This window comes from Bos indicus, chromosome 12 (genome assembly GCF_029378745.1).
Source record: "Bos indicus isolate NIAB-ARS_2022 breed Sahiwal x Tharparkar chromosome 12, NIAB-ARS_B.indTharparkar_mat_pri_1.0, whole genome shotgun sequence".
In the NCBI taxonomy this organism is placed as follows: Eukaryota; Metazoa; Chordata; class Mammalia; order Artiodactyla; family Bovidae; genus Bos; species Bos indicus.
This window is the reverse complement of record NC_091771.1, coordinates 87933772-87953343: the sequence shown is the minus strand read 5'-3', so window position 1 is coordinate 87953343 and position 19572 is coordinate 87933772. Positions and strand designations below refer to the sequence as shown.

At 50.4% G+C, this 19572-nt stretch overlaps 1 protein-coding gene across 1 annotated transcript in view; it reads right to left on the bottom strand.

Moving 5' to 3' along the window:
- Positions 1 to 19572, bottom strand: part of COL4A2 (collagen type IV alpha 2 chain) — a 158699-nt gene that overhangs the window by 93239 nt on the left and 45888 nt on the right. Inside the window, exon 4 of the mRNA XM_070800477.1 lies at positions 16513 to 16593. Within this exon, the coding sequence (XP_070656578.1) occupies positions 16513 to 16593 (81 nt within the window). The remainder of the gene's footprint in view (positions 1 to 16512; positions 16594 to 19572) is intronic.

Genomic DNA, 19572 nt, shown 5'->3' with positions numbered 1-19572 from the left:
GGTCTGAAATCAATGGTATTATTGTCAATACCTTCTTGAAATATCCAATGGAACGTGTTCCTTTTATGCTTTAAGTTTCTGTGCAATATATAAGGACACTTGAAAAATCAGGAGCGGGGGAGTATAGCATTCTTATTTTCAAAAAAGTAAAAGCAGGAGCATAAGGGGGTGACAGAGGATGAGATGGTTGCATGGCATCACTGACTCAATGGACATGAGTTTGAGCAAACTCCAGGAGATAGTGAAGGGCAGGGAAGCCTGGTGTGCTGCAGTCCATGAGGTCGCAAAGAGTCGGACACAACTGAGCGACTGAACAGCAACAACAGCAAAAAGCAGAAGGTGAGGGGCTTCCCCCAGCTTCTCCGGGTGGCAATGTGATTGTGGCTGAGCCTGCAGGCTCCTCTCCCACGGGTGAGCCAGCTCCCTGCTGGTTTATTCCAGGAAGCCCTGTTGACTCAAAGCCAACAGAATATAGAGATCAGTGGGGCAATGCAGGGTGGAAACGGGAATGACAGTGAATTCCTGGAACTGCTAGCGTCAGACCCCAGGCAGAAGAGTTCAATCCTAGCCTTATCTCGCAGGGCAGTGACACCGCCCGAGGAAACTTCCCCAAGAACAGGAAGTATCAATGCTGCAAGGAGAAGCGTGTCTAGGACACTTGATGCTTTTGAAAATGTTTATTTATTCTTGTTCAAAGTGCTCAGGAATATCTGGACTAGGTTTGATATAAAAATATGACAAATGTAGAAAGGTATTAACTCATTCTAATAAAGTTTCAGCACATTAAAAATACACCCAGGGCTTTATTTTAAGTTATAAGATAAGATTAGATGCTATAAATAACTGAAATCCCATGTTGAACACGTGAATACGGGCTTTCAATGATAGTAAACGCTAGTCTCCTGGAAACATACACAGAAAAGATGTAATATTTAATAAATATAGACTGAAAGTTAAAGTGTTAGTCACTCAGTTGTGTCCAACTCTTTGAGACTCCATGGACTGTAGCCCACCAGGCTCCTCTGTCCATGGGATTCTCCAGGCAAGAATCCTGGAGTGGGTTGCCATTGCCTTCTCCAGGCGACCTTCTCAATTCAGAGATCAAACCCAGGTCTCCTGCATTGCAGGCAGATTCTTTACTGTCTGAATATAGGATATATGAAGTTAAAATACACAAATACACACAGGCATGTGTGTGCACACATGTATGATGGGCACATTTCAGAATTCTGAGCTTATTTCCTGTAACACGTGTGCAAGTCTAAGAATTATTTTACTCTAGGACCTCTTACCACTTCAGCGACTGTCAGAAAGGACGCAGAATGACAGTCCAGGGCCCCTCATCCTTCAGAAACGCCAGTTTCAAAGGACTCATCTATTCATCTTTCCCATCAACAGGCCATTTCCATGACTCATCTTTCCTTCCAAGATAACTGACATTTTTGAAGGGCACCCTCTTTGTTAAATTTTATTTTCTTTTACTAAAGAAGCCTTTTTTAATCTTCTGGAATTAAGGAGTTCACTTTCATCCACAAAGTTCTTTTTGTTTACTTCCCGGGTCTGATTATTCTACTTGAGGGTCTGCAGATGGCTACAAATCCTTCTTCATCAATGCTATCCTCAAAATAAAGTCCTAAAAATACCAGAGGCAATTAACATTTAGACATCTCCTTTTTGGCTAACAGCCGTTTCACGGAATGTCTGTGTTTGAATTAGATCAGGATTAAACAAGTAAAGGGAGATGAAAAAAGAAGACCCTCACTTCAGACCAGAAACTGGCTGCACCTTTCAAGATGGCACAAGAATTAAATTCTTAGTTGAGGTTGCAAAATCAATTGCACAAATGGGAGACCAATAATCAAAAGACAAAAAACAAGCAGCAACACAGCAAAAAACTTCCTGAAAGAAAAAAATGGAGTTTTGGGTAGAAATACATTGCTCGTGAGCTAACACAATAATGTGTTTGATGTGACTGCACGACAAAGCTCCTAGACACACAGCATCCAGACCAGCGAGGGTGGTCATGCAGCTGCTAGAAAGCTAGGCTCAGACCCCGAGGCCAGGACCCCGGGAGGGAAGCAGGAAATTCAGAGGAAGGGGATTCGAATCTGAGTACGATTTTCATACGAGCAGTTGGTCGGAAGTCAGGGGTGCAGGTAACACAACGGTAGACACTTCAATATGAAAAAGGTTAGGAGAGCATGCTCTTTCCTAAGTTCTGCAGAGATCCGTGGATTCAGAGGAAAGGGAGCTGGGATGGGGGCCAGCCGAAGGACGAGGGAAGAGACAGCTCACTGGGGTGCCAGGAGCTTCAAGGTTGGATCGCCGGGGCATCTGAGGTTGTGTGCGCTTGTGTGGTGGGGTGGGAAGGCGGGTTTCCTGTTCCAGAAGCGGGCATGTGACAGAGCTAAGCCTTTCCCATGGCGACAGTGTCGCAGCACATGCTGTGGTGGGGGCCACCTTCCGGGTGCCGTGATGGCCACGCCGGCCCCTGCACCGTCTGTCAGTGGCCCTGGACTGCGCTCTTATCCGTGGTATTACATGTAGTGGGCTATGGACTGTGCTCTTATCTGTGGTATTACATCTAGGGGTCTAACTATAACCAGGCCAGCAGGGTCCTGTGGGCCTTCCTGGGACACCTCACCACCCCCCAGCCTCCCCTGCAGCTCCTCTCTGAAGATAACACGTTGATAATAGTATCCAGATAATAGTATCTGATGCACATTTCTGAGTTGTCTCACAGATGCTAAAACCCCCACCAAATGGAAGAAATGAACTGCTTGATGACCACGAGCCCCCAGACCCGCTGGTGCCTAAGGACTGATAATGCCAACCCCTGGGACACCACCCGGTCACCTCACCCTCCACCAGAGAGCTGGACACGAGCTGATCACACACCCTGAGTTCCCACTCCGCCACCTCACCCTCCACCAGAGAACTGGACATGAGCTGATCACACACCCTGAGTTCCCACTCCGCCACCTCACCTTCCACCAGAGAACTGGACACGAGCTGATCACACACCCTGAGTTCCCACTCCGCCACCTCACCCTCCACCAGAGAGTTGGACACGGGCTGATCATACACCCTGAGTTCCCACCCCGCCACCTCACCCTCCACCAGAGAGTTGGACATGGGCTGATCACACACCCTGAGTTCCCACTCTGCCACCTCACCCTCCACCAGAGAACTGGACACGAGCTGATCACACACCCTGAGTTCCCACTCCGCCACCTCACCCTCCACCAGAGAATTGGACACGAGCTGATCACACACCCTGAGTTGCCACCCCGCCACCTCACCCTCCACCAGAGAGTTGGACACGAGCTGATCACACACCCTGAGTTCCCACTCCGCCACCTCACCCTCCACCAGAGAATTGGACACGAGCTGATCACACACCCTGAGTCCCCACTCCGCCACCTGGCCTTAAAAAGTGCTCTGCGGAAGCCCTCTGGGGACTTGGGGGCTTTCTGGGCGTGAGCCACCCTCTCTCCTTGCTTCTCTGCTCCAAACTGACTCTGCGGTGTGTTTAGCCTCACCGTTCCTTGGGAACATGAACTTGTGTTTGGTAACGTGACAATGATCAAAGTTCACGTAAAGCTATCGATGTAGCTGTCTTGTAACCAATTGCATCCAGCTTTCCCGCATTTCAAATGAAACCTCCTAATGCTATTATTTAGTCCAAACCCTTTCTCCTTGTCTCTAGCTGACCAGGACTTCTAAAAAAGTGACTATTCAAATACAATGCTACTGCGCGAATGTGACTTTATTCTACAGCTTGTAGAGGTGAATTCTATGTCTTCGGGATGTTCTTTAGCTCTTTTCTACACAACACTTGAGGAGAACAGGCTGATGTCATCCCCAGGCGTCTCTTGATTTCAAGATATACCCTTCAAAGGCAAGAGAAACACCGGCCAGAGAAGAAATTATTTCTAAGACAGACGTGAAGCTGACGCGTGAACAGGAGGGAATCTCCTGGGGGCTCAGGTGCGCTCACTCTGTTTCTCTTCTGTGGCGTGTCTGACACTGAGTTTCTTTTAAGTGAAGCTGTGGAATCAATCTCATTGTCTGGAAATTTTAAGTGGGATTCAATGTTAAGCAAGAATCTCAAAGGGAAATTGTGGTTTTGAAGACAAGTTGAACTTTTTTTAGTTCAACTTTCGGGAGTTAGATTGTTTTCTCTGCAATAACGTATGACGTGTGTGCGCTCAGTCGTGTCCGACTCTGCGACCCCACAGACTGCAGCCCACCAGGCTCCTCTGTCCGTGGGATTCTCCAGGCAAGAACACTGCAGCCAGTTGCCACTTCCTTCTACAGGGGATCCTCCCGGGCCAGGGATTGAACCCTTGCCTCCTGCACTGACAGGTAGATTCTTTACCACTGAGCCACCTGGGAAGCCCCCATATCATATTTTTCATTAATTGAGTAATTTTTGCAGTGAATTTTACTCTGTTATATGTATGAATCTATTCTGAGTTGTGTGTCCATTAAATAACCAGGAAAGCCTGTTCTCCTTGCTTCTCTGGAGTACTCTAAGAACAGAATGAATATTCGTAAGTCTCAGATGTATTCCTCCGTCCTTCCTGGGTAAGAAGTCAGGGGGAGATTCGTCAATGTACTACTCCAACACTTCTATCATTCTATGATGAGAAATACAAATATTTGTAAAATATCGGGTGTTAAGTGATGAGGAATTTCCCCCAGAGCTTCCGAGTGAGGAAGCCACCTTACAGCTTTCTGCTTCAGTCATCCAGCCTCCTATTCACCCCGCCTCCACTCTTCCCTTCAGGTTGTAACGGTGTGGCTTCGGGCTGAGGGCTCTCACACTAAAATCTGTTCAAGATTTGTGAATCTCGCCCTCCACACCTGCCCAGGTGCAGCACTGGCCCCTTCTCTAAGCGGACCGAAAAGAGTAGACAGTTAAAAGCTACACAAACAAAAGAAAACTGCATCGTAGTCAGCCACAGGATTCTGTTCATTTTGTTCCAAACCACTGCAAACTCATCGGTCCTCAAAGCCAGGGTCTTTCCCCGAATTTCAGAGAGGCTGTTCTTGTTGGTGGATGCTGAATATGGTGCAATGCATGGAGCTGACCTTGACATTAGGGTTCTTTAGAGATGCGTCTTCACAAGGCTTAAAAAGCGCCACTGTTACTAACTGGAGTGGATTATCTAAAAAAAAACACGCGAGCTAACCTCGTAGCTCAGTCAGTAAAGACTCTGCCTGCAGTGCAGGAGACCTGGGTTCGATCCCTGGCTCAGGAAGATCCCCTGGAGAAGGAAATGGCAACCCACTCCAGCATTCTTGTCTGGAAAATCCCATGGACAGAGAAGCCTGGTGGGCTGCAGTCCACAGGGTCGCAAAGAGTCGGGCATGACTAAGCGACTAACACTTACTTACTTAACGATTATATGCTAGCACTTTAATTTTTATTATGGAGACACCAACTCCACCATAAAATTAATTGTTCTCTGTTTTTTAAAAATTTAAAACAGACTTTAAGTCCGAAGAACAGTTACAGGCTTTACAAAGACAACATTTTAATAAAAAACATCGACGGTGACGATGCAGCTGAATACTTCTTAGGCCGAAGATGTAATTTACCCAGAATTAATTGCTTCCATTTCACTTCGGTTTGATTTTTTGTTTGTTTGTGTTTGGTTCCAAGTCTTTAGGAATTATCTAACAGTGCTTTGAATATAAAAACATTTGTTCCTATGGTGGGATTTCGATGCCATCCATACAGGGCTCATACTGGGTTCCTGGAAGGAACCTATTTCTGCTTCAGTTCTTCTAGAATTTAAACTTGGAGGCTGGACACACAGAGGAAGGAGATAGGAGTATTTTGATCTTTCTAATCGGGGGGAAATGCGCCCTTCTGAAGGTCTGCCCTGTACTTCCCATATGAGTCAGACATCTGACGACTTGACCGGCTCGGTTGTCTTTACCACAAAGGGCTCGTTCGGGTGGGACGTCAGAGGGCTCAGAATCTCAGGCCCTTCAGGCTCCCAGGTTGGACAGTTTCTTAAGACAATTCTGCCATGCCTAAGGTGTGTAAAAATAAATGTGTATCGACCTGTTTAAATATTAAGTTTACATTCACACCAGAGATATATGTAGCATCTTTGCCACTGGCTCTTAAGGATACAGGTAGTCTCTCTGATTGAAGAAGAAAACCAGGCAGAAAAAAGATGACCATCGCCCCACCCCAGAGTGAGAAAATTTATGCCTATGCCACCTGGATCGGTCATTTCTACCATCTTCCTCTGGTTATTATTTACAACTGCTGGGGGAAAATAAGAGGCATTTCAAAAATCTGCCAGACAAACCATAGCTTTCTATCACAGGCACAGCCTGGCATAAGAGTGCGTGGACGCGGAGCGCTCAGCCTCTTGTCCAGGCTGCCCTGAGGAGCTGGACGTGGGCACTTTTTCCCCGTGCGGACTCGACAGCTTCCGACCATCTCTTTCTGCTGCATGATGGAGGACAAAGTCAGAGGACGTGTTTCCATTTCCAGACGGCATTTAGAAAGCATGGCATGTCTGGTAAGAATTTTGCTTGGAGTCATTTTAGAAAGCCTGCAAATGTTTACTAAGGACGGGCTGGAGGTGAACGAAAGAAAGCAAAGGTCTCGAAGACTGGCATTCCTGATCTAAGAGAAAAGCGAGATGCTTCGGAGCTCTGCTTGTCAAAACATTCCATCAGGGTAGGAGACCAGGGCTTCCGAAGGCAGAGCTTGAGGCTGGCTCAGAAGCAGAGGATGGTGTTCTTTCTCTCCCCCCAGCTTATCAGGTCTCTTAGGGTCTGTGTGGGGCTTTCAACCAAAACTCAAAACGGCATTACTATCATTACCTGGCCTCTGAACCCACAGACACGTTTCCCTAGGGGCCATGAAAGGAAGCCCAGGTCCCCAGAACCGTCAACTTGAGACCGGAACCCAGCTAATCACTTTCTCACCATCCCCAGGGCCGGTGGAGGGTGTGGACCGCCGGTCTCCCCAAGGTTTTGCTTGCTGAGGCCACTGCCCCAAATCCACGCGCCCTTTCCCCACGTGGATGCACCAGCCGGCTGGCCTGGAGGCTTCATTTCTGTCCTTCTGCATAAACCATACTTTCAGCAACGTCCCAGCTTCCCATAAAAACATCTAACCTCAGTTTACGGTCAAAGGGTTCAGAGGATAGGGACCTGCCAAGGTTAAAAAAAGTCATTTTCTTTCTCAAGTTCATTCTCTCTTCTGCCTGAGCTCTGAGGACGAATGCTCTATGCTTCTTTCGTTTGGATGGAAATTCAGAAAGAGTGATCTTCCCCTGGCATTTCTAGGGAGGTAGACACTTCACGCAAGATTGGAGTGTTTCAGGTGCTAGGTAAGCATCTTTCCTTAGCAATACCTAGAGACAGGAGTGTACTTTTCCTTAGGAAGGAATTTGGTCGAGGCTGCCGGAGTGCGTGTGTGTGTGTGTGTGTGTGTGTGTGTGGTTTTTCTCCAGAAGAGGGAGAACTGGGTAAATAAAATATGAAAACATTTATACTCTGTCTCTGCACTCAGATACTGAGCGGCCCATGTGCCAGCGTGTCATTATTAATCATGGATAATGGTGCTACCGTAAGTATGTCCTCTGTTGACTCTATTTTTTAAATCAGACATTAATATCTGCTCTGCTGTTACCGTAAGCAGCTGTGTCGTGGGCCATTGCTGTTGCAGTTGATAAATGCTGGGCCACAACCATCATGACTAATTTTCACCAAGGGTTTTCTTGATTCCTATTATTGAATGATGCATTCTGCTGGTACGAAACATAGGAATCCAGCGTAAACTTCGTCGGGCTTCATCAGAGACGTGACGCTTTCAATGATCACAGAAATAAATTTTTTCTGTAAGTGCTGACTTTTAATCATCAGATTCTGTCTAAAACGATGTTCTTTGAGTCCACATAGTGAGGAAGTATTACAATTTTGTCTTTTTAAGATTTTAACAATGTATTTGAACTGAACTGAACTGATTCTTCCTTTCGGATAGGCTCCAAACTGGACGTTTATCTAACAAACTGTGACTCATGTTAGAATGGTCCTTCGAAATTAAATATTTACCACATTGGGGCAGGGCGCGGGGGAGTAAGCCAGGGGTCCTGCAATTGCTTGTCTGTTCTCCAGCTGCGCAATTAACTTGTTTCTACAGCACAGGGTCGAAAGTCCTACTTTAAGAAAATGCTTACTTAACCTTGCTGGAAAAGACCCTGATGCTGGGAAAGATTGAAGGCAAAAAGGAGAAGGGGACGACAGAGGATGAGATGGTTGGACGGCATCACCAACTCGATGGACATGAGTTGGAGCAAGTTCTGGGAGTTGGTGATGGACAGGGAGGCCTGGCGTGCTGCAGTCCATGGGGTCGCAAAGAGTTGGATACGACTGAGCGACTGAACAACAACAATCTTGCTGGAAAGAAGGCAAGAGTGATGTTACGGTCGGAAGCTGTGGGGGCTTGACCACCAAAGGTGTCCCGAGCCAGACAAGCAGACAAGGAGCTTTCCGAAGGGGAGGCTTGACTGGAGCTCAAGCTGGCAAAGCAAATCCCTCTAAGAGACCACGGGAATATGAGGAACAAACCGATCAGGAAACTATTCTTCACCGACTGATGACACATTCTGCACACACACCTTCCCCACCGTGCCAGACACTTGGGTCTGTGCACTCTTGCGACAAAACCCTTCTTTGTGTGAAGATATAAGCTTAGCAGTTTACAAGTCTTGGTCTGACTGTCACGAAACCCTGATTTTACACTGTGCTTTATCTTCATTTCAGATTTAGTATCTAGAGTATTTTCACCTCTTCACCACGAGTTTACCGTGTATTTCCTGCACTCTCCACCTTGACACTCACAGTTGTGATCTTGATAGTAGCCACTGGCCACAGGCGGCTCTTCAGTTTGAATGTTAATTAACCAACATGGGATAACAATGTAAAATTCAGTTTGTCCATCTCACTAACCACATTTCAAGGGCTCACACAGCCATGGTGGCTGGTGCAGAGAACACGTCCCTCTTGGCAGGAAATTCCTTCCGAGAGCACAAGGCTGGGGTATCAGGCAAAGGTCGGGGTGTGACCTGCTCTGTCCATTTGCATCGTTGGTGCCTAGATGGGGCGACACATGCGCAAACGGTATTCACTGGATGAATAACTTTGCGTGCAGCTGACTCCGGCTGCGCGTCACCGACCGCCTGTGTGCGGGGCAACGTTCCCCGGCGTATCTTTTTTAAAAGTTAATTATTTGTGGCTGCGCCGGGCCTTCGCTGCCGCCCGCAGGCCTTCTCTAGTTGCAGTGAGCGGGGGCGACTCTCGGTTGCGGCGCGTGGGCGTCTCATTGCGGTGGCTTCTCTGGTTGCAGAGCACCGGTTCTAGGCTACTTGGGCTTCAGGAGTTGTGGCCCCCAGGCTCTAGAGCACGGGCTCAGTAGTTGGGGTGCATGGGCTTAACTGTCCCGGGGCATGTGGGATCTTCCCGGAGCAGGGATTGAACCGTGTCTCCTGCATTGGCGGGCGGATTCTTTAACTCTGAGCCAAAAGGGAAGCCCCTCCTGGCATCGTTTTTGACTAGAAACTGTCCCCAATGGACTGACTCACCAAAGTACGCGTTGCACCAGCTTCCCCTTGAGAGCTGGGTGACTTGAGCAAGTTATAAGTCAAGCAGCTCCTCTAAGGAGGTCTCCAGGATGGGTCTCGCCTTACTCAGCCCAAGATGCCACCCTGCTCCCTCAGACCTCACCTACCACGGATCTCACCTCCTGCTCTGTGAGGCTCACACTGGCTCCCGAGGTGTCCCTTAAGGACACCAGGCACACCCTGACCTTGGGGCCACCCCTGCCGCTCAGGGGGCCCCGCCCCTGTTCACGGAAGCACCTCCTTCTTCCAGACACGTGCCTTGTGCGCAGATGACACAAAATACAGATTTTGAGGGTTGCGAGAATGTAAAATTCCATTATTAAAAGGAGCCGTGGCAGATATGAAAGAAAACGTCCCGTTAGAAGCGCACCACCGGCGGGCATCGTCCAGACCCACCGCGGTGCCGCCTTTCCTGAGAGGAGTCAAGTAACCGAGCTGGCTGCAGCCACAGCGGCGTCCAGCTAGCCGGAACCACTGCCATTCCAGACGGGCACTAAAAATAAGCCCACGATGTTGAAAGTAGGTGAGAGCTATGTGCAGACGAAGGTTACACAAGCCCAGAAGCCAGGCGGGCTTCTGCTATTTCTGAATCAGTCTTGCCCTTTCTGGGCTGTGACAGTGCAGCTGACGGGGGTGGGGTGGGGGGTGGGGGGGTGCTCTCTGTTAGGTCCGTGGGGCAGACCCTTGACAAGCACCTGCCCGGAGTGGCTGCAGCTGGTGTGGACAGCAGTCTGCTACTGCAGCATGGTGTGTGTGTTCCACGCGAGCAAGGGTCATCGCGTAGCCGAGATGGGCGGCCATGTGCTGGGGGAAACCCACCCCAGTGGCGGACCACACGCAGTGTGTATATACAGCTTGAAGATCTATGCGCTGAGCACCTCCCCATGGCTCCACAGTGACTGACCAGTTTTCAAATTTACATCGAGCTGTTTCAAAGAACAAAAATTCCGTTTTTTTCCCATATCCCAGTTATACACGTTTGAGGGTGTTGATCAGCAACATGCGACAGGAGAGACCGCCCGTTAGCGAGACCACAGCTCAACTGGGAGAGGGCGAGACCACGATTGCTGAGGCTCAGAGCCGCTTAGGCCCCCTCCCCTCCTCCCGAAGCCAGCGACAGCCACCCACCTGGGCCACCGAGAGGGCCCACGTTCCCCGCACCCCATCCATCCGCCGCCACCCACCTCCGAGAGCGTTCTGTGCACACTCTGCTTCCTCTCTCACTCTGCTCCTCTCTGCTTTTCACATTGATTTATATTGTTGAACTTAAGGAATCTTGTGAGGTTAAGAATTATTTGCTCATACTTTGACCGAAGTCCAGGGACCCACAGACTGTGGGAAACTCTTAGCTCCTTGAAAAAAATGCAACGGCTAATTTGTGCTGGTTCTGTCTCTGCTGAAGGGAGTGGGCTCAGCCGCACCCTTCCAGGAGCTGGGGTTTCAGTCTCAAGGCTCCTGCTGCCAGGCCCAGGGAGGGTGAACGTGGGGTGACAACTCCACGGGGTGGGGAGATGCCGGGCCCCTGGCTCAGGCTGGTGGTACAGCCCTGGGACCAGTCGCAGGGTGGCTGCTCCTCGTCCCATCGCAGCTTCCAGGGCCGTTCAACCACCTCAGTGATCCCCAACACTGGGGAGGGGCTTCATGTGTCTTTGGATTACCAATTTGTGCAACACTCGACTGCGTAGGAAAACAGGCGCCTCGTGAAGGTGGATGCCGTTCAAAAGTTGAAATAACCTATCTTACCTGAGTTTATGGTAAAAAACCATAGGGCTGAGGGGCTAGGAATCCAAGTAACTGAAATAATGATTTACATTGACCTCAGGTGGAAAAATCTGAGCACTTTTCAGTGAGGTAACGCGCAAAGGCCAAGGTGGCTCTTTCGGCTAAATCATGGGCCCACCTGTTGTCTCTCCTGTTTCCTGTGCTCTGGAGCCTTGTATCCCATGGAGACACTCACTCTGCTTCAACAGGAATTCTGTAACAGAAATGCCCTCTGATGCTTGCAGCTCGACCGCCTTCAGCCTCCACCGAGTGTACAGAAAGAAGAAAAAGAAAACAGGAGAAGACAGAACCTGCCACACTGTTGGTGGGAACGTAAGTTGGTGCAGCCACCATGGAAAGCCGTCTGGAGGTTCCTTGAAAATACCAAAATGAGAGTCACCACCTGATCCAGCAACCCCACTCCTGGGCGTACACCCAGAGAAAAACGTGGTCCGAAAGGATACTTGGACCCCAGTGTTCACTGCAGCACTGTTTACAATAGCCAAGTCATGGAACCCAACGTCCATCGACAGAGGAATGGACGAGGAAGATGTGGTGCATGTATACAAAGGAATATTACTCAGAGCAAAAGAATTCCATTTGCGGTAACTGGATGGCCTAGTGAGGATCATACTAAATCAAGTCAGACAGAAACAAATATATAAGATCACTTACATATGGAATCTAAAGTATGATACAAATGAACTTACTTAGAAAAACAGAGTCATACAGACACATAGAACAAGCTTGTGGTCACCAAAGGGGAAAGTGGGGGAAGAAAAATTTGGAATTTGGAAGTAACTTATACACACCACTCTGTATAAAAAAGACAAACAAGGACAGACTGTATAGCACAGGGAGCTATACTCAATATCTTGTAATAACCTGCATGGAAACGAGTCTGAAAAAGAATACACACACACACACACACACACACACATAACCAAATCCCTTTGCTGTATGCCTGAATCACTGTGAACCAACTATATACCTCAATTAAAAAAAGAACAGAAAGATGCAGGGGCCAGACACCTCTGGTGTGGCGAGCGTGTGACCGTTAGTGACGAAGGAAGGCTGATAATTTAGTTATTGCCTTTCTTTGTGTATAGTGGGCTTCCCTGTGGCTTAGATGGTAAAGAGCCTGCCTGCAATGTGGGAGACCTGGGTTTAATCCCTGGGTCGGGAAGATCCCCTGGAGAAGGAAATGACAATCCAATCCAGTACGCTTGCCTGGAGAATTCCATGGACAGCTGAGCCTGGGGGGCTATAGTCCATAGGGTTGCAAAGAGTCAGAAACGACTGAGCGATAACACTTTGTATATAGTGCCCTGTGGAGCGTTGCTGGATTAGGATTTAACACTTCCTAATTACTCCAATGGTCTTTCCAGTAGTCATGTACAGATATGAGAGTTGGACTATAAAGAAAGCTGAGCACCAAAGATTGATGCGTTTGAACTGTGGTGCTGGAGAAGACTCTTGAGAGTCCCTTGGAAAGCAAGGAGAGCAAACCAGTCAGTCATAAAGAAAACCAACCCTGAATAATCTTTGGAAGGACTGATGCTGGAGCTGAAGCTCCAGTACTTTGCCACCTAATGTGAACAGCTGACTCACTGGAAAAGACCCTGATGCTGGGAAAGATTGAAGGCAGAAAGAGAAGAGGGCGACAGAGGATGAGATGGTTGCATAGCATCACCAATTCCCTGGACATGAACTTGGGCAAACTCCAGGAGATGGTGAGGGACAGAGAAGCCTGGCGTGCGGCAGCCCATGGGGTCACGAAGGGTCAGACAGAACTTGGCGACTGAACGACCTAGTAGGAGTATTGGACATACGAACTCTCCAATAACAACAGTCTTAACTCATTTTTTGAAGTGCTTTACTGATTCACGAAGCAGCTGAAGAGAGGCTGAGAACCACCACTCTTGAGGCAGGAGAGTGAAATCTCTTTTCCTCTCTGCCTGCAGGCCTCGCCCCCCCTCCCAGGGTAACATCGGTCAGGAGGCGTGCAGACGCAGGTCACTGCACTGAACAGGCGCTCATCCGAAACTCTGAGAGCGCGCGCTCTGCTCTGGCCCCAGCGTGGAGCGGGCCTCTGTGCCGGCTGTCACTGTCCTACCCTGTGACCTAGGAGGACGAGGCTGGGTCCCCCCGTGGGCCCCCCGGCTCTGACCGGGGAGTCCAAGGCGCACAGACAGGTGGCCTCAGCCCCACCCCCACCTCCTGCCCTGGCTACTGGCTTGCTGGAATGATCCCCGGGGCGGGCGGCTCGGTCTGTGAGAAACACTTCTCCCCTGGTGACGACCCGCCACCCACCCCCCAGCCTGGCTCGATGTGGCAAATGAGGGCTTACTCATTCGGTAACACGAGAACAACGCTGGAGCCAGAATCCAGAGCACATTTGTGCTTTCTGTTTGGAGTCCCGAAGTTATTCAGTAACAGAGTGTTTCTGGTGTTGGCTGTCACCATGGTGAGGAGCACAGGAGCTGGACCCCATGCCCGTATAAGGCAGGGTGAGCCCGGCGCTCCGGGAGCCAGGCTCTGCGGCCAGGCGTGGTCGCGGCTGCTCCGGGGGCACTGAGGGGAAGACAGACGGCGAGGGACCCCAGGGGAGAACGTGGGAAAGAACAGTCTCTGCGACGGCTCTCTGAGCCCAGAGTCCGCCCACGGCTATTTTGGTGGATCCCGTTACTTCTGAAAAATACTATCAGCCCAAAAGGAGGGCAGAAATAGCTCTGCTTTCACCAGAATCCCATCTGGGTAGAGCTGTTAATTGGCAAAGATTTAATACACGTCCACCAGGTTTGTGGAATGGGCACAGACATTCTATTTTCATAAAAGAGTTAATAAAGTCTATGCGACTGTCCTAACAATGAATAACTTCAGTAATGCACTGGGCTTACCCCGCAGACAGTGATAAATGGGGTTAGCGATTTCTTCTCAGTGGGTTTTTTTCTGGCTTCTTACTGTCAGTCACTCCTATCCCCTTACTGATCAGTATTCAATAGCACGTGTGAATCAGTCAGGCAGCCTCAGTTAGAATCACCCAGTTTGGATCCATGTGGGCCAGAAAGTGAGCTAGGTCTCTCTTCGTGACTCCAAACACCCCTGCCATCCTGGTGTGGGGGTAGGGGCAGATCACTGGCCCTGGTTCTTGAACAAACTACCCAGGCAACTGCTGAGTCTCAATTTAATTTGATTTCATTTGATAATGTGTCTGCAGATTAAAGTCAAGCCCATGCTAGCTTACCCGTGTTAATGAAATTAACCAGAAGGTGTCACTTTCTGCGATCTGGCAAGGCGGCGAAAGACTCAAGGCATTTTCTTAATCAGGGGTGACAGGAAATAACGCCTGTGCTGTAAACTTAGGAAATGAGAATAGACCTGGGGGCCTGTAGAAATCCCCTTCTAATGACCTCTTTGAGGAGACCCTTGGTGTCCTTCAACAATCCGCTGCTGTGCAGATGGTATCGCACATGGAAACGATCAGAGGAACTATCTTTACAGGAGAAAAGTGTTCTTGTAAAAGCATCACTGTCCGCATACTGGTTCTACGTTAGCTAATAACAAACAGTGAGAAGGAGCAGACCCGGTCCCCTTCTACTTGGTCTGTCTGGGCTCTCTCTGGTGGATCCCAGGGAGAAGAACGGTCCAGAGCCAGGCTCCCTCCGACACAGGCAGGTCTCACAGACATGTGCGGTCTCAGGGCACTGGTTTCTCTTCTCTGTGCCCGTATAAGGCTGAGCAAGCTGAGCTGGGGAGGCCAGAGCCTGCAAGCAGGCTTTCCACCACTGCTCCGGAAGCATCGCTGGGAAAATCTATAGCCGGGGACCCCAGGGGAATTTAAGTCTCATGGAACAGCCTCCATATATTTAAAAATACTTCTCCTTGTGAAATGCTGATAAAGCAACTCCTGAAGCACGGAGTCCCCGCCCAGAGCAGAGGAAGCAACCACAGCAAAACTGATGCCAGGCACCAGCCCGTGGAGACTCCTGGAAGCTTCGATCTCCGGGCAGACCACTCCTCCACTGTGATCATTGCCACCAAGGTAATGGTGGGCTGCGTGTTAGCACATAAGCTCCCCGCATCTATAAAGGGGGCCCGTCACACCGTTGACCATTTGACTTCTGGGGCGGGGACTCGGGTCCAGAAGGAGGCAGGACCTGACACCCAGCCAAGATCTGGTGGCCACCTCTTCCTCCTGGTGGGTGAGGGGCATGGCGACTTAAAACACTGATGCAAGCGTTCAACTTGCTGAAGCTCAGTGGGAACCCCGGAGGATGGCTATGAGTCCCGATGCCAGCAAGGACAGGGAGACGCAGGCGGGAAGTCCCACAGGCCTCTCACTGCCTGACATGGGACGCGGGTGAGCCCTGGAGGGGAAGGAGTTATCCCAAAGCTCAAGGACTCGAGAGACTGTGTCGTAAGACGAAAAACTACTCCCTACACTGCCACGAACCAAAGAGGTCTTAATACATGAATATAAGCAAACCTTTAACTTCAACGATGCTGAGACTCAAATATCAGCTTTCAAAGCAACACTTGGATGAAACATGTCAAAGTATCAGGCCCACATTTCAAACATCGCCGGATGTTGTGGTAACTCGGGGCGACCTTTTCTCTCTGACTTACCTGTGAAGTGCCTGTACATAAGGGGCATTCAGGGAAGGTGTGGGATAATTTCAAAAGTCAAAGTGATTGTCAGTGGTTCAATGCCAGCACCCTCTAGTTTAAATAGATATCAGAGTATAAATGCAACAGCTTTTTTTATGCAATATTTTTACAAAATATACATTTATATATACTATAAATATTAAACATAATTGCATTATGTACACATATATGCACACGTGTATTTATGACAATGAGCAAGAGAGAAGATGCTCAAGAAGGCCAACACTGTTCTCAATTTATTGAGAAAGTAGCATATATAGACTCAATTCTGCATTCTATTCTTGCTTGCTTCATAGAAATGAACTCACCTATATTAAATTTCTTACGATTGTATGCAAATGATTTAATCAGGTTATATACAGCACTTTGTACAAAATGGAAGTAAAACGAAGACAATACTTATTGCAGCGTCATGACTTACCCGCCCTCCTTTCTCAGGGTAGCACTGGCAGCCCCCGCTGCAGTCTCTGCCTCCACAGGGCACGTCCAATTTCTTCACACCCTGCAGAAACGAAGCAGAAAGCAGAGAACATTACCTACTACCCTCCAATCGCCGCGCAGGCCAGAATGCCAGCTGCTGACAGTCCTTCCACGCCTAACAACTATTCAATCAAAACACTCACTCAGTCTTTAAAGAAGCAGAATTTAATTTTTAGAGCAGTTTGAGGTCAGTAAGAAAAGATATGGCGTTTCACGCACAGCTCCTTCTGCCCGCACCTCCCAACTATCAACACGCCCCCCACCAGATGGGCCGAGTGTTACAATCGGTCAACCTCCACCGATGCACCATCACCACCCCAAGTCCACGGCTGACATCAAGGCCACCCTTGGTGCTGCACATTCTAGGGTGAATTAGCCTTTTTTCAGTGCCTACTAAGTGCCAGATGCCAAGCTGCATCCTGGGGCTCAAAAGTCAAGGAGAACATTCTCCAGGGATTCTGTGTGAAGTGAGCCTAAGATAAGGTGTTCTGGGAGAGACGTCCGAGGCTGGGGAGGATGGTCAGGGTGGCTGCCCGCGGCACTCTGCAGGGCCTCGTGACAAAGCCCAGACCCACTGAGTTGCAGGGAGGGGGCTTCTGATCCAGAGGCGGAATTTGCAAATACAGCTGGTGGGATGACACAGCCTCCCCCCATCACAGGGAGCCACCACCCATCACAGGGAACCGCCTCCCCCTCCCCCGTCACAGGGAACTGCCCCCCATCAAAGGGAACCGCCCCCCATCACAGGGAACCGCCCCCATCACAGGGAACCGCCCCCCATCACAGGGAACCGCCCCCATCACAGGGAACCGCCCCCGCCACAGGGAACCGCCCCCGTCACAGGGAACTGCCCCTCATCAAAGGGAACCGCCCCCGTCACAGGGAACCGCCCCCCATCACAGGGAACCGCCCCTCATCAAAGGGAACCGCCCCCGCCACAGGGAACCGCCCCCCATCACAGGGAACCGCCCCCGCCACAGGGAACCGCCCCCCATCACAGGGAACCGCCCCCATCACAGGGAACCGCCCCCATCACAGGGAACCGCCCCCGTCACAGGGAACCGCCCCTCATCAAAGGGAACCGCCCCCGTCACAGGGAACCGCCCCCCATCACAGGGAACCGCCCCTCATCAAAGGGAACCGCCCCCGCCACAGGGAACCGCCCCCGTCACAGGGAACCGCCCCTCATCAAAGGGAACCGCCCCCGTCACAGGGAACCGCCCCCATCACAGGGAACCGCCCCCATCACAGGGAACCGCCCCCGTCACAGGGAACCGCCCCTCATCAAAGGGAACCGCCCCCATCACAGGGAACCGCCCCCGCCACAGGGAACCGCCCCCATCACAGGGAACCGCGCCCCCCCCCCTTCACAGGGAACCGCCACCCACGGGGAAGCCCCGCCCCTTCCCCTCCCTGAGACTGCTAACTTGGGGTACAGAGAGGGCGGGGATGGTGGTGAGGTTTTTCCTAAGTGTTTATTCAGCTGGGTTGGGGTGATATCGTCGAACTTTTCGCCAGTCCCTGAGATGTCACTCTTTGATGACTTTAGCGATAACGGGGGAGTTCTCTGGCTAGACAATCCCAGCGAGGAAGAAGGCATTTCTTGCCTCCGTCTCAGTGTCTCAGGCACGAGGTGGACGTGCAGACTGGACCGCGTCTGAACTCCTCCTTTCAGACAGCGTCCACAATACTAAGCGTTTTGAGTCGGAAATGACAATCAGCTTGGTCCTCTTTCTCCCCTCTCTGGTCAGCTCTGCCCACCTGCAGCCCCATCCCACCCCCCACAGGTGAGTTAGTGCAGCCGGTCCCCGGGGAACCTCCATCTGGCTCCTCACTCTTGACCAGGTGGTCCGGAGCCCGCAGGGAGCCGATCCAGAGGGGACCCTGGGTGCAGTGAGCCCTGGTGAGCACTCGGCCAGACCTAATGGTGCAAGCAACGCCCCGACTACAGAAACCGCTCCAGTTCAACAGCATCGCATTTCACCAGGGCAGCTCCTCCCCTTCCGAGTTGAGTCTCAGTGACGAAACAGGGGTCCCTTGGGGAGTTCTTCTGTCTGGTTTTTGGGCTAACACATTGGTCAGCATTCTCCCAGCTCCCCAGGGTTTGCGGGGAGATGCGGATGGGGCTGCCTGGCCGCCTCGACACCTCCTGCCAGCACAAGCCTCCTGGTCGGTCAATGCTGGGGGGCACAAGTGAGCTTTGACTCCACGCTGCCTGGCAGGAGCATCATCGACCTCATCAGAGATGCAGTGTCCTTTCTGTAGACAGGATACACCCCTTTGCTAAGTACTTTCTATGGAGGGGTGGTATGGGAGAGTTTCACATTTGTTGTTTTTATTCTTTCCCTAATCTAATATCGGCTGCATCTGTCACTACTTTGAAGAACTGAAAAAAAAAAAAAAATCTGAAGATCTCAAACTCTTTACAGAAACCAGCACCTCTAAAGTCTTCTGAGACTCTTGGTATCCTTCTGAGCTGAGTCAGGCGATGGGAGAGCATAAGAGCAAATGGGAATGGTAAGGGGCTTCCCCGGTGGTGCTAGTGGTGAAGAGCGTGCCTTCCAATGCAGGAGACGAGGGTTCGATCCCTGGGTCTGGAAGATCCCCTGGAGGAGGACATGGCCACCCACTCCAGTACTCTTGCCTTGAGAATTCCGTGAACGGAGGAGCCTGGCGGGCTACAATCATGGGGTCGCAACGAGTTGGACACGACTGCAGCGACTTAGCTCACACGCACAAACATGGATAAAGTCCTTTCACGCCCTCCAAATGCGATGTTAGGTATCTGCCCATTTTTGTGTGGCTTCAGTGCTTAACTACAGTGGGGCTCATCTTAAAACTGCCCGACCCTGGATATTTGGTGTTTACACATCCAGCTGCGGGCAAGCCGTTGGTGTGCGGATTATCCTGAGCACCAAAGTGAGGAGCCTGGATGCACCGCGCTGGACTTTGTCCTCTGCACAACCGGGATGTGAATAGGCGTGCAGGCAAGGCGAACTCG